The sequence below is a fragment of the Octopus sinensis genome, linkage group LG1, assembly GCF_006345805.1.
Source record: "Octopus sinensis linkage group LG1, ASM634580v1, whole genome shotgun sequence".
Lineage (NCBI taxonomy): Eukaryota > Metazoa > Mollusca > Cephalopoda > Octopoda > Octopodidae > Octopus > Octopus sinensis.
The window spans coordinates 114040082-114054356 of record NC_042997.1 but is presented as its reverse complement, the minus strand read 5'-3'; the positions used below and the strand labels follow the sequence as shown (position 1 = coordinate 114054356).

General features: G+C 36.4%; 1 protein-coding gene across 1 annotated transcript in view; it reads right to left on the bottom strand.

Moving 5' to 3' along the window:
* Positions 1 to 2961: 2961 nt before the first annotated feature.
* The window catches only part of LOC115215654 (DNA-binding transcriptional regulator BolA), a 37690-nt gene continuing 26376 nt past the window's right edge, over positions 2962 to 14275 (bottom strand). The window contains exons 6-9 of the mRNA XM_036503410.1: positions 10219 to 10283; positions 7732 to 7800; positions 3673 to 3752; positions 2962 to 3383 (exon numbers count right to left, since the gene is read on the bottom strand). Of these exons, the coding sequence (XP_036359303.1) occupies positions 3377 to 3383; positions 3673 to 3752; positions 7732 to 7800; positions 10219 to 10283 (221 nt within the window). The 3' untranslated portion in view covers positions 2962 to 3376. The remainder of the gene's footprint in view (positions 3384 to 3672; positions 3753 to 7731; positions 7801 to 10218; positions 10284 to 14275) is intronic.

The window sequence follows — 14275 nt, the reverse complement described above, 5'->3', positions numbered from 1 at the left end:
CTGCATTATCCATTTATCTTCATCATCATCCTCACCATTGTTTAACGCCCTTTTTCCATGCTGGCATGGGTTGGACAATTTGACAGGAATAGATAAACCAGAGAAGTATGCCACTCTCCAATGTCTGCTTTGGCATGGTTTCTACAGCTGGATAACCCAATATTTTTGAAGCTGATACAATGCTATCTGACGCCAAGCTGACTGCTACCTTCATCAGATCAAACATAGAAGTTCCCCTTATTGGTTCATAATTCTAAATGATATATTTATAGAGTGACTAAAATGATGGGCTCAGAATGCAGCCTTGTAGTACCCATGTACATGTCAAAGAAGAGGAGGTACATCAGATGTTCTTAACTGTTTGCTACGAAGTTTTAAGGAGCCTTTAGCATGTATGATACAGAGTCAGCATCAACATTGAGGAGAATTGTGCATATATATATATATAATATATATATATATATATTATATATATATATATATACAGGCTTACCTCGATTTAAGTCATTCTTAATTACATGTCAGTTTTCAAAAATAATATATGGAAAAATGAAAATCAAATTAAGTCATTTTACTCGACTTTATGTCTGTCTACTACATATATTGGAATCATAAAATCACTAGAAAACTATTGAAAGCACATAAAATCATGTTACTGTACAATAAATAAGAATAAAAGCATATAAAATCATGTTAAAATACATGCAGTAAATGTTAAGATACACACCATAAAGTAGTGTAGCTTAGTGAACAAAATCATGAAATCGGCTGTATTGTCTTATTTATAGGTCTTTCAGAGCTCATATTGCACTGTAGTTCCAATATTTACCATTAGGCATCGTGGTCACTTGTGATTCCCACAATTGTTTTCAATTCAGACTTGTTTATGTCTGTTTAATGGCTACTTTCCCTTTCTCATTTATTTGTGACTTTATTTTTTACCCCCATGGATCCTAAGAAAATTCATAATGAAAAGCACCATCTGTTCGTGTTCGTTGCCAGCCCAGGCTGGCCCCCGTGCCGGTGACACGTAAAAGCACCGTCCGTTCGTGGCCGTTTGCCAGCTCTGTCTGGCCCCGTGTCGGTGGCACGTAAAAGCACCATCCGTTCGTGTCCGTTGCCAGCATCGCCTGGCCCCGTGCCGGTGACACGTAAAAGCACCATCCGTTCGTGGCCGTTTGCCAGCTGTCTGGCACCTGTGCAGGTGGCACGTAAAAAATACCCACTACACTCGCGGAGTGGTTGGCGTTAGGAAGGGCATCCAGCCGTAGAAACACTGCCAGATCTGACTGGGCCTGACGAAGCCTTCCAGCTTCACAGACCCCAGTTGACCCGTCCAACCCATGCTAGCATGGAAAGCGGACGCTAAATGATGATGATGATGATGATGAAAGTACTAAGCGTCATGCTATAACACTGGAAGATAAAATGGCTGTGATAAAACACCACGAAAAAGGAGGAAAAGTGGTAGCAATTGCATGATTTTGGGGGATGAATCGGACAACTGTATCAATGATTGTACATGAAAAGGACAAGATTTTAGCACACATGGTTTTTATTAACCATGTATTATTGACAATGCATTCATAAATAAAGTACAGAACTGGGAATGGTTATTATCGGTTTAGCCTAGAGATAAGTAAATTCAGCCAAGCCTAGAGACAAGTTAATTTGACCAAATTAATGATGTAGGGTGAGGTATGCCTGTATATGTATATAATATAAATCTTCCACTATAGCCTCGAGCTGACCAAAGCCTTGCGAGTGGATTTCATAGATGGAAATATATATATATATGCATGAGTGTGTGTCTGTCCCCCCACCCCATCACCGCTTGACAACCAGTGTTGACATGTTTGCGTTTGACTAAAAAACCCTTCAAGATGGTGCTCCAGCATGGCCACAGTCAGATGACTGAAACAAATAAAAGAATACAGAGGGAAAGTGGCCGAGTTCCTTTTGAGCGTTGTCCCAGGTTCCAATCCAATCTGGCAATGTTTCTACAGCTGGATGCCCTTCTTAACACCAACCACTGCAAGAGTGTAACAGGTGCTTCTTACGTGCCACCAGCATGGGTGCCAGTTACATGATGCTGGCATTGGCCACAAATGTGATTTCCCTTGGCTTGACAAGTCTTCTCAAGCATGGCATACTGCCAAAGGTCTTGGTCACTTAACACCTCCGTGAAGCCCAACATTCGAAGGATACTTCTTACATGCCACCAGCACGGGTGCGTTATGAGACACCAACATCAACCATGACTACGGTCTCATTTGGCTTGATGGGTCTTCTCAAGCACAGCGTTTTGCCAAAGGTCTCGATCCCGTGTCATTGCCGCCATGAGCCCATAAAACTTTATTTCATAAAATAATTTTAAAAATTTATTTATAAAATAATTCTGAAAATTTTTTTATAAAATAATTTTTAAAACTTTATTTCGAAAATAATTTTAAAAATTCATTTATAAAATAATTTTTTAAAATTACTTAGAAAATAATTTAAAAAATTTATTTATAAAATAATTTTAAAAATTCATTTATAAAATAATTTTAAAACTTTATTTATAAAATAATTTTGAAAATTTATTTATAAAATAATTTTAAAACTTTATTTATAAAATAATTTTTAAAATTTATTTATAAAATAATTTTAAAAATTTATTTATAAAATAATTTAAAAACTTTATTTATAAAATAATTTTGAAAATTTATTTATAAAATAACTGTCACACAAGTGACATTGTTTGTTTCCAGTTTTCTGTGAAAAACATGTCGGGTTCTGTGGAAATATTACTTTGCTTGGATTCTGGTGAAGGTTGGCGACAGGAAGGGTATTTGGCTGTAGAAAATCTGCTTCAACATATTCTGTCTGACCTTTGCTAGCACGGGAAAAAAGGACCTTAAAACAATGATAATGATACAACTAATAACACAGATTAAAAGAAAAAGAAAACTCAGAACATCAATATTTCAAAATTTTATTTAAAAATCTCACTCCTGCAGACAGGATTTCCTCAGTTATATATTACCAGTACTGTATCATCCCAAGATGATCTCGATACAACAAGAACAAGAAATGGTTGTTTGGTCTTTCTTCCTTTTTGTACTTGGTTGGCAAGATTCTTGGTATGAATTCATATGTTGAAATAAATGTTGTTGTTTTGGGAGGGTCATTAAACCAATAATAATAATAAATACATGCACTGGTTCAACATCAGTTCTTTATTTTTAGTCAATTGGTTAAATATTTGACCAACTAAAAAGTCAATAGTTTGTTTAATGTGTTGGTTAAGTACCAGGCTTAAATAAAGAATATGTACTGGGATTGATTTGTTCGACTAAAATTCCTCAAGGTAGTGCTCCAGCATGGCTGTAGTCTAGTGACTAAAACAAGAAAAAGGATAACACCAGCTGGAGCAGGAGTGGGGAGGTACCTTAACAATGAAATGAGGTTTTGCAGCATGGAGATGATGTGAAACTGTTTTATAGAATGAATCATTTAGGGGGATTCATGGAATTTAGTTTACTTTGAGGAAATTAAGTCTGTTTGTTGCTAAAATAGATGACATTTCCAACAAACATATTTTCTACATACCAACAATATGATGTAGGTCAACATTTACATAAAGTCTTAACATTTGTTGAGGTTCGGTATTAAGGAAGAAATCATTACCTGCTTGCATCACCACCCATGCAAGGTGGAGATTTGTTAAAAGTACCATTCTTCTTAATCCATTCTTCAGAAGTATGAGCCTAGGATCAAAAATATATTTTTAAAAAAAAGAGAAAGAAGTGTATTTCAACAGAATACATAATAACAGAGAAATGGAACACACACACACGAACATATTACCCATACAGCTCCTCTACAACAGCCTACTCTATCCCACACCCTTCTCTCATATTTTAACCCCTCACCTGCAAGCATAAAACTGACCTACAGTTTCTTCAGGGTTCATAGTATTGTGAGCTGCATGGCCACCTCAACAATGCTGGTAGTATGAAAAAAGGCTCCCAGTACATGATGTAAAGTGGTTGGCATTAGGAAGGGCATCCAGCTGTAGAAATCAGGCCAAAATAGATGACTGGAACCAGCTGCAGTTCTTGGACCTATCAGATCCTGACAAGCTGTCCAACCTATGTCAGCAAGTAATATGGATGTTAAATGATGATTATATCATCATCATCATCATCATCGTTTAACATCTGTTTTCCATGCTAGCATGGGTTGGACGATTTGACTGCGGTCTGGCGAACCAGATGGCTGCACCAGGTTCCAATCTGATCTGGCAATGTTTCTACAGCTGGATGCCCTTCCTAATAGCAACCACTCCGAGAGCGTAGTGGGTGCTTTTATGTGCCACCAGCATGAGTGCCAGTCAGGCGGTACTGGCAACGGCCACGCTCAAATGGTGCTTCTTATGTGCCACCTGCACAGGAGCCAGTCCAGCAGCACTGGAAACGACCTCGCTTGAATGTTTTTTCGCGTGCCACCTGCACAAGTGCCAGTAATGCGACACATATATAGGTTAGTACAGTTTAGAGGTTGGAATAACTGTCCAAGGGATAAAAGTATCAGTTTTGCTACTGGTATAATAACCTATGTTAACCCTGGACATACATATGTAAGCATACTATGTTCATAGGTTACAGGTAATGACAAAGATAAACATGAGTTTACCAGGAATCAAATTTAAAGTATATATATATGTATATAACAATTTAGGAATGGCCTTAACAGGCCATTCGTCCACTAGACAGAGCAGCCATAACTCCAACCGCCAAGTAATGGCGAATTTTTTACTACCCTATCGAATTTTTTACTACCCTAAATTGATTAATTAACATATATATATATATATATATATCTACACACACACATAGATATATACATATGTATGGTGGGATCACAGGCAGTTTGAGAGAAAAAAATTTTGTATGTAGTAGATGTACAAGAGTATTTACCAATAATAGCACCCATGGAAAGCATTCTTTAAATGCCTGGTAGGATTCCACAGAACTGGTTGACATCTCTTGTTACTTATACAACCTCAATTACATTTTAACTGTCCTTAAATCACAGAGGCCAGAGCTATTAACTCTACTGGCAGGAAAGAGTCTCTCACTTTGAAGGTAGAGTGTATGATGTTTGTGAATGAAGTGTAATATTACAGGATACTGAAATATGAACACCGCACGTGTGGAACCATTGACAAATGTCTTTTTCCTATGGTCATAGGCTGACCAAAGCCTTGTGAATACAATAGATTGAGGAAAACTGTATGAAAGCTTATTGTGAAGGAATGTAGATGTAGCTATAGATGCAAGAATGGCTTTGCGGTAAGAAGTTCCTTCCAACAACATGGTTCCTAGTTCAGTCCCACTGCATAGCACCCTCACACTCAAAGCCTTGTGAGTCATCAACATCATCATCGTTTAACATCCGCTTTCCATGCTAGCATGGGTTGGACGATTTGACTGAGGTCTGGTGAACCAGATGGCTGCACCAGGCTCCAATCTGATCTGACAGAGTTTCTACACCTGGATGCCCTTCCTAACACCAGGATGCCCTTTCTAAGTAGATTTGATCAATGGAAACTGAAAGAAGCCTATTGTATGGTTTCAGTTTCTGCTATTTGGAATTATTGGAAACCTTAAAACATTGTTATTAATACATCAGATGAATTAAGGATCAAATGCCTATATTCTATCTGTAAAACTTTCTTATATTGAAAATTACTATTTGTAAATCTCACAACGAGAGATATTCAGCAACAGTACTTTGGAGTAAAGATTTTTTGCCAACATAACATGGCAGTCCTGGTTCAAGACAAATGTTGCTGTAAATTAGCCCCAGGAGACATCGTCTCCAGCTGGCTATATGACACGATCTGTGTCCTTATATTTTTGAACAAGGGAATCTAACTGAGTGGGGGTTCTAGGTTCCCTTGTTCGAAAATATAAGGACACAGATCATGTTGTATAACCAGCTGGAGACGATGTCTCCTGGGGTTAAATTACAGCAACATTCATCCTAAACCAGGACTGCCATGTTATGTTGGCAAACAATTTTTACTCTAACTTTCTTATACTTTGAATTGTTTCTACAAAATCTTCCCCAAGTGCTAGATACATATCTATAACTTTACAATATACTTTAATTACTAATAAAAAGATTCATGGATTATATTTGCACAGCCTAGCATATCTTAATACTGCTAATACTTAATAACTGATTATATTTAAGTTACATTTTTGTGTACTCTTATTTCTAACAACATATACTTATGATTGTAATTCTATCATCATCATCATCATCATCAACATCGTTTAACGTCCGCTTTCCATGCTAGCATGGGTTGGACGGTTCAACTGGGGTCTGGCAAGCCCGAAGGCTGCACCAGGCCAGTCAGATCTGGCAGTGTTTCTACAGCTGGATGCCCTTCCTAACGCCAACCACTCCGAGAGTGTAATTCATAATTTAATAACTTTATTCAGTTTGCTTCTAACTTTTTGTTTCATCCTCCCTAGATATAGTCATTATAATTCTATATAATTCGTTATGATCTTACAAATTCTTTTAACAATTCTAACTTTTTATGACATTTGTAATATTTTTTATGTAATTCTTTTAAGTTCTTTTAACATTTTCTTAACACTCCCCTTAATTTCAAATTATTATAGAAGCGATCTGACCTGTCTGGTTAACCTATTGATTTGAATTGATCTGCTTTATTCTCAATAATAATGTTACAATACTCATTAATAGAAAGGTTGGAATTCATGGTTTTCCTGTTTTTTTTTTTATTGGCAATACTAGTTCTGTTTTCCTTCTCTATTAATTCTAGCCTTTCAATGCATATCTTCATAACAGTTATATGATTAATCTCTCTAAATTTTGATATTTAACTTACATAAATTTATATCTTTATGCTGACACTGATTGCCTAAACTACCTTCATTAGTCTAGTATACACATTTATTTTTCTATGCCAATGCTATTTTCCCGTCAATGTGTTGATTTCTTTCTCTATTAGATTTATCCTATTCTGTTTTTATTTAAATATTCATAAGTTAAGATTGCTGACACTGTGGTTATAGCTGTCTCTCTGTGTAAACTTTTTTTCTTTTCCTTCTTCTCCTGCTTTTCTCTCTCCCCTGAAATTTCACAGAAACTTGCACTGTTCTCTGCAGTTTTCCTTAAGTTATTTTCTGTGAAATATAATTGGCTGGATCTCCCTTAATTAAAGCTAATATACTATTAGATCTGCATTATTCAGAGCACTTTAATCAAGTGGAATTAAGTAAATGAATAAGTAACACTGGAATTTATTAATCATGTCACTCCTTTAGAGTATTAAACAACATGACATAGAATATGTTTTCTTTTAGAAACTATCTTCAAATATATTTTGATAATGTAAAATATCCTACTTAGCACCTGCTCTCTGCTGATCTACAAGCCTGTTTTGCCAGTACCAGCCTTTATGAGCAAGACTGTTTAATGACATCCCTAAAACAGAAATGCCTTTTAACTATTCTTTAATTTACAACTTCATTCTGCTAACCACCTTCGTGGTTGATAAATTGCAGTCTTACCTACTTTACATTACTTAGATGTTGGAAATTCTGATCAGAAATTTCACTTGTTGACATACTTGATACTGTATGCAACTAAACAAGAGACATTTTTCTAGGTTGCCAACAAAAAATTATGAAACAGTCTGCTTACAGTTATAGAGAGGGCATGGACTCCACCTTCCAGTTCTTCTGACAAACACTGGTTAATTTTCCGATGTCTCTACAAACAGAATAAACAATATCAATGAGTAATTAACAGTAAAGGTAGAGTGTTACTAGTTACAGGCATGGCTGTGTGGTTAAGTACATACTTCCCGATTGTGTGGCACCTTGGGCAAGTGTCTTCTGTTATAGTCTCAGGCTGGCCAAAGCCCTGTGAGTGGATTTGGTAGATGTTTACAATTGTGTAAATAATAATAATGGTATTTTTATATAAGCTTAAAGCTTATGGTGATCACAGTGCAATGACGAAGGAAAATAGTCTAATAACAGGGCGTATAAGCCCTCGACAGAAAAAGGAAGGCTTTCACAGATTCTTTTTTCTGTCGAGGGCTTATATGCCCCATTATTAGACTATTTTCCTTAGTCATTGCTTTAAGCTTGTATAAAAATACCATTATTATTATTTACAGGATTGTAAACAAGGTGCCAATATCTGTATGTAATATTTCTCCATTATCTTCTATTTCTCATTCATAAATGTTTTACATACCTTTATATATCAATGCAAAACTAATTTATTTAGTTTTTACTGAACACTGGTATAAACTGGAGGATAGGATGCTAGCATCCCTTAAAGGATTATAGGTCCTTGATACAATTAAATTATACATACATGCATATATGCATATATATATATATATATATATATATATATATTATGTGAAATAGAAAGATGAATAATCTTGTAGTAGATTAATCAAAAGTTTAACCGATACCTTAGTAGCAAAAATCACAGCAGTGAACAGCACGGTTGGAGGTACACCATCTGGCGTTGCAACCGTGCGTTGGTGCGGATAATTGAAATTAAAACATTATTGGTGAATTGAAGAAATGGAGCTGAACGCAGATTGAACAGAAATCGTTTTATTTCATTCTACACGTGTTTCGAAAGGCACAAATTACCAAAATCCGATTGAATAATGGGACCATATTGTGTCTTTCTCTTCAGGAAGAAAAAAGGAAATCCGTTGGAAAAACAAAAACAGAACAGAGGCAGAGCAAAAAACAAATCGAACTGTGCTCCTAAGAGCCCATGGCGAAACTGTTTATCAGTGTATGTTGAGAACCGGTGGCTGAAGAATTCAACAGGTCAGGCATCGGTCAACATGTGGGTGAGGTGTATAGATGTTCTTTGTGACCGAGAATAAAGTTCTGACTATTTAAAGAATATTGGATGTTTTATAAGGGGCGAGAAAAAATCTACTTAGAGACGTGTGTGTGTGTATACTGTTCTATATATGTGTGTGTTGGCGTAGGGGTAGAAAACATTTTTTGTGTACGTGTGTGCGTTTGATCGTTCGGCTGTCAGTGGCTACTGCCGTGATAACCGTTGGGTGGCAGAAAGAAAAAAAATAAAGAATTATATATATATATTTTATGTTTTATGTGTGTGTGTGTGTGTTCATCTAAGCCTACCTTGACAAGGAACCCCCCGCTCGGGGCTTGTTTTTTCACAGCGGGGGGTTTCCTTGTCAAGGTAGGCTTAGATGAACACACACACACACACATAAAACATAAAATATATTATATAATTTCTTTATTTTTTTCTTTCTGCCACCCAACGGTTATCACGGCAGTAGCCACTGACAGCCGAACGATCAAACGCACACACGTACAAAAAAATGTTTTCTACCCCTACGCCAACACACACAATATAGAACAGTATACACACACACACGTCTCTAAGTAGATTTTTTCTCGCCCCTTATAAAAACATCCAATATTCTTTAAATAGTCAGAACTTTATTCTCGGTCACAAAGAACATCTATACACCCTCACCCACATGTTTGACCGATGCCTGACCTGTTGAATTCTTCAGCCACCGGTTCTCAACATACACTGATAAACAGTTTCGCCATGGGCTCTTAGGAGCACAGTTCGATTTGTTTTTTGCTCTGCCTCTGTTCTGTTTTTGTTTTTCCAACGGATTTCCTTTTTTCTTCCTGAAGAGAAAGACACAATATGGTCCCATTATTCAATCGGATTTTGGTAATTTGTGCCTTTCGAAACACGTGTAGAATGAAATAAAACGATTTCTGTTCAATCTGCGTTCAGCTCCATTTCTTCAATTCACCAATAATGTTTTATATATATATATATATATATATATATATATATATATAAACACACACACACACACACAGACACACACAGACACACACACAATGACCTTCCTTTAGCTTCCTTCAACCAAATACACATGCAAGGCTTTGATTGACCCTGGCTATAGGAGATAACATTTGCCTGAGGTGTTGTACAGTGAGACTGAACCCAAGACCATACGTTTGGAAAACAAGCTTCTCAACCACACCAACATACACATCACACATTCACATAGTCTTATACACAAGCACTCCTGCACACACACACACACACACACTCACACATACAAAAAATAGAGGGATTTAGACTGACCTGAACCAGACCAATACCATTAAAGTCATGTGACACAACCATAACTTTGAAATGAGTTTCAGATCCTTGAAAAGAAAATTAATGAAAAAAATGTTAAAAAATAAATATACATTTTCAGATTTTTGAAATACATTTTCAAATCAAAACTAAAATATATTGATTTGTTGTTTATGGCATAAGAATTAAAAAAAACTCCAAGACATGAAATATATCTCTTATTATAAAAGGCAGATTTTATCTGCCTCCCTTTGGGAGTTATACAAATCTACAATATAGGATTTCTTCAATTACAATTTACCTAGCAGTTTTAAGAGTACAATGCATCGCGTCATGCCAGGTCCAGTTTTTAAAATTTAAACTCCAATTAAGCAAAATTTACAGAAAACTCACATTCTGGTGTGTGTGTCAAATGCTTTTCTTAGTCTGGTTTACACCACACGCAAACGCACACACACAGTGGGCAAGGAATAAAATGAAAGTAATTCACTTACTGTAGTGAGTGATTCTTTCACTCTGCCTCCCACTTCCTCTTTACACACATAGAAAAAACTTTTATTTTTTTACATAAGTAATGAGAGCGAAAGAGACTAAGAGAAAGCGATTGTATGACGAGGGAAGTTCCTTTGAAGTTACCGTGCATGGGACTCATTGATGTACATGTGTGTGTGTGTGTGTGTTTGATGGAGTGTGGGAGACAGACAGTATGTTGTGTAAGTGAAGTGCTTCTGTTAGTGTGTGTGAAGAGACAGAGAGAGTAATGTGTGAAAGAGAGAGATAACTGAAATTTTTTACTCGGTTTATGTGTATATGTATGTATGCATGTATGTGTGTGTGTGTGTGTATGTATGTGTGTGTGTATGTATGTATTTATATATAAAAGAAAGGTTGTGTGTCTGTCTACTCCGATTTAGATTCCTAACTACTCCCACATTTTGCGATGCAGTTTATAGTTTATAGTCGTGATTCATATCGAGCCCTTCTGGGTATTAGCGCGCGTCTACGATGAGTCTATGATTTTACAAATAATTTACCATCATTTTTTTCGATTTTAATGCATATTTTTTAAAATAAACGGAAGTAACTCTCAAACTTCACACCAATATGCGTGCTCATATGCGACGTAATATCACATCACCAGCATTTCCTCACATCCTCCTTGCACTTGGCGAAGGCAAAATACCAGGGGATGAAAATGGTAATATTGCCATCGATTCCATTTGTACCATTGTTAAGACGCTTTCTGATCTCAGAGATGCAGTGTTCCCAGATTTACAAGCTAATTATCAGAATATGGATTGGATTGGCAAAAAGGCTATACTGGCCCCGAGGAATAAAACTGTTCACCATATTAATGATGAAATGCTAAAACTCATTCCTGGGGAAGTCGATGTATATCAGTCTATCGATACAACTCCTGACCCAGAGGACGTCATCAACTATCCAATAGAGGTACTCAATTCCTTTGAGCACCCCGGACTACCACCACACTTTCTCAAACTTAAAGTTAGTGCCCCTATAATGCTCATCAGAAATTTGGTTCCCCCAAAACAATGCAATGGCACACGTTTGGCGTTAAGTCCTTATCTCCCACCGTAAGCTTATTTCAATATTTGCCTGAATAATCATCATAATTCAGTGCAATCATTAACAGTACTTTCAAGCAATTCAGCCCCGAGCAACGCCGGGCAATTCTGCTAGTCTATTCTAATGGTGGAGCTCAAATCAGATAAAGCTTCTTCAAGTTTCATGGTGAAAAATGAATTATTGCACAATCTCTCAAAGTTTCTCAATTCTTGCTGGTAAGGAACAAAGCTTCTAAAACAAATGGAGAAAATCTAAAGGACTACTTTGGTATAATGGTAGAACATCTGTCATGGTTACAGAAGATGAGTTCAAGCCCCATGAGCACCCTTCAATTTTTACAATCCGTGGGGCAGGGACAAACCCAACATTCTACATTCTGACTTGTAATATATGCCTATCACTCACTGGGCTGTGATCATGCTGGAGCACTGCCTTGAAGGGTTTAGTTGAACAGGTTGCCTCCTGCTCCAATACTTATCTCTTTAGTCTGGTATTTATTCTATCAGTCTCTTTTGTTGAACCACTAAGTCAAGGAGATGTAAACAAACCAACACCAGATATCAAGCTATGAGACAAAGACAAATTCAGACACACACACACACACATTCAAAGGGCTTCTATACAGTTTCTGTCAAACAAATTTGCTCACAAGGCTATCACATAAGATACTTGCCCAAGGTATGGCACAGTGGGATTGAACTTAAGGCCATGTAGCTGTAAAGTGAGCTTCTTAACCACAGAGCCATGTCTGCACTACAGGCAGCCTTTGATTTTTTTCCCATCTAATGGCGTTTTTTTTTATACACAAAATTCTATATATTGTTTTGTAATGTAACCACAACACCTCCATTGGCAATGAACATGAACTAAAATGGCAACAAACATAAATGGAATCTCTGATATAGATTCAGCTTGCCAGATGAAATATTAGCTCAATGAAATATTAGCTCAACATTTAGAGAGATGCTTATAGTTTGGTCCTGAAAAAAGAACAGGAGACAAAATAAAACAGCTGCAAGGAAATGACTCAATAAAAATGTAACCAGATTTTTCCTCTTTTAGTTCATAAAAGTTGGGTAGAGTCAAGTGTATTAGTGTCTTTAATGAGGTAATTTGGACTTAGTCAGAATGTCAAGAAAGTTTTTGTTTGTCAACGTTTTTCTGTGAAGTGTTTGATATTTTAATTTGGAACAGAATGTTCTTGAAAAACAGATTAGTTTTAATTGCAAATCAACTAGAAAAGTAAATGAAGGAAAAATTTGGGAATTATAAGAAAGGATTTTAATCAAAATTCCCGACTTCGTTGGAATGGCTGAGTCATGTTGCTGAGTGCGTGAGAAGTAGGTTTCTTAGAATTCCATATTATACATAACAACAAAAGAAATTTCAAACAAATTGAATAATAGGGTAAATCTTTCGTGGTTTTAAATAGATTTATAACATAATCACAAAGCGACAAATTTTGGAGGCGGAAAAAGTCGCTTAAACAGAAGCGAGTATTTCACAAGTGGTTATTTTATTGAGTCCCATAAAGATAAAAGGCGACGACAAAATTTGAACAGTAAACAACGTAAAGGGACGCAACTTTTTATTAAATATTTTGACAGGAAAGGAAAAAGAAAAAGCTCCAACCCAAAGGAAATAAACTGAGCAAACAATAATAATCCGCCACTTTTTGGTTATCTCACCCCCATTAAAAAATTGCCATTAAAAAACTGGGTTATCTCCCACTAAAAAAATGAGTTTATGTGGCGACAAGAGATTGGATGAAATCCTTTTGATTTAATACTGCAAGGCGACGAGCTGGCAGAAACGTTAGCACGCCGGGCGAAATGCGTAGCCGTATTTCGTCTGCCGTTACGTTCTGAGTTCAAATTCCGCCGAGGTCGACTTTGCCTTTCATCCTTTCGGGGTCGATTAAATAAGTACCAGTTACGCACTGGGGTCGATGTAATCGACTTAATCCGTTTGTCTATTCTTGTTTGTCCTCTCTGTGTTTAGCCCCTTGTGGTTAGTAAAGAAATAGGTATTTCGTCTGTCTTTAACGTTCTGAGTTCAAATTACGCTGAGGACGACTTTGCTTTTCATCATTTCGGGGTCGATTAAATAAGTACCAGTTACGCACTGGGGTCGATGTAATCGACTTAATCCCTTTGTCTGGCCTTCTTTGTCCCCTTTGTGTGTAGTGAAGAAATAGGTTTAATACTTCAGCACATTTTTGACGTTTGGCTTCCTCAATAGGCATGGTCTGATTTATTATAAAAATGTTATCGGATTCAGTAAGATGTTTAATTTTTTCAGTTTTCATGTTTATTAATCTTTTTAGTTTTGTATGATTTGTTATAAAAATATCAGATTCAATAAGATGTTTCATCTTTTCACTTTCGCTTTTTTTGTTTTAATAGGGGTTAAATAATTTTTCTAGTTAAGGGAGATAACCAAAAGTACCGGCATTTCTCGTAAAACGGTGGGA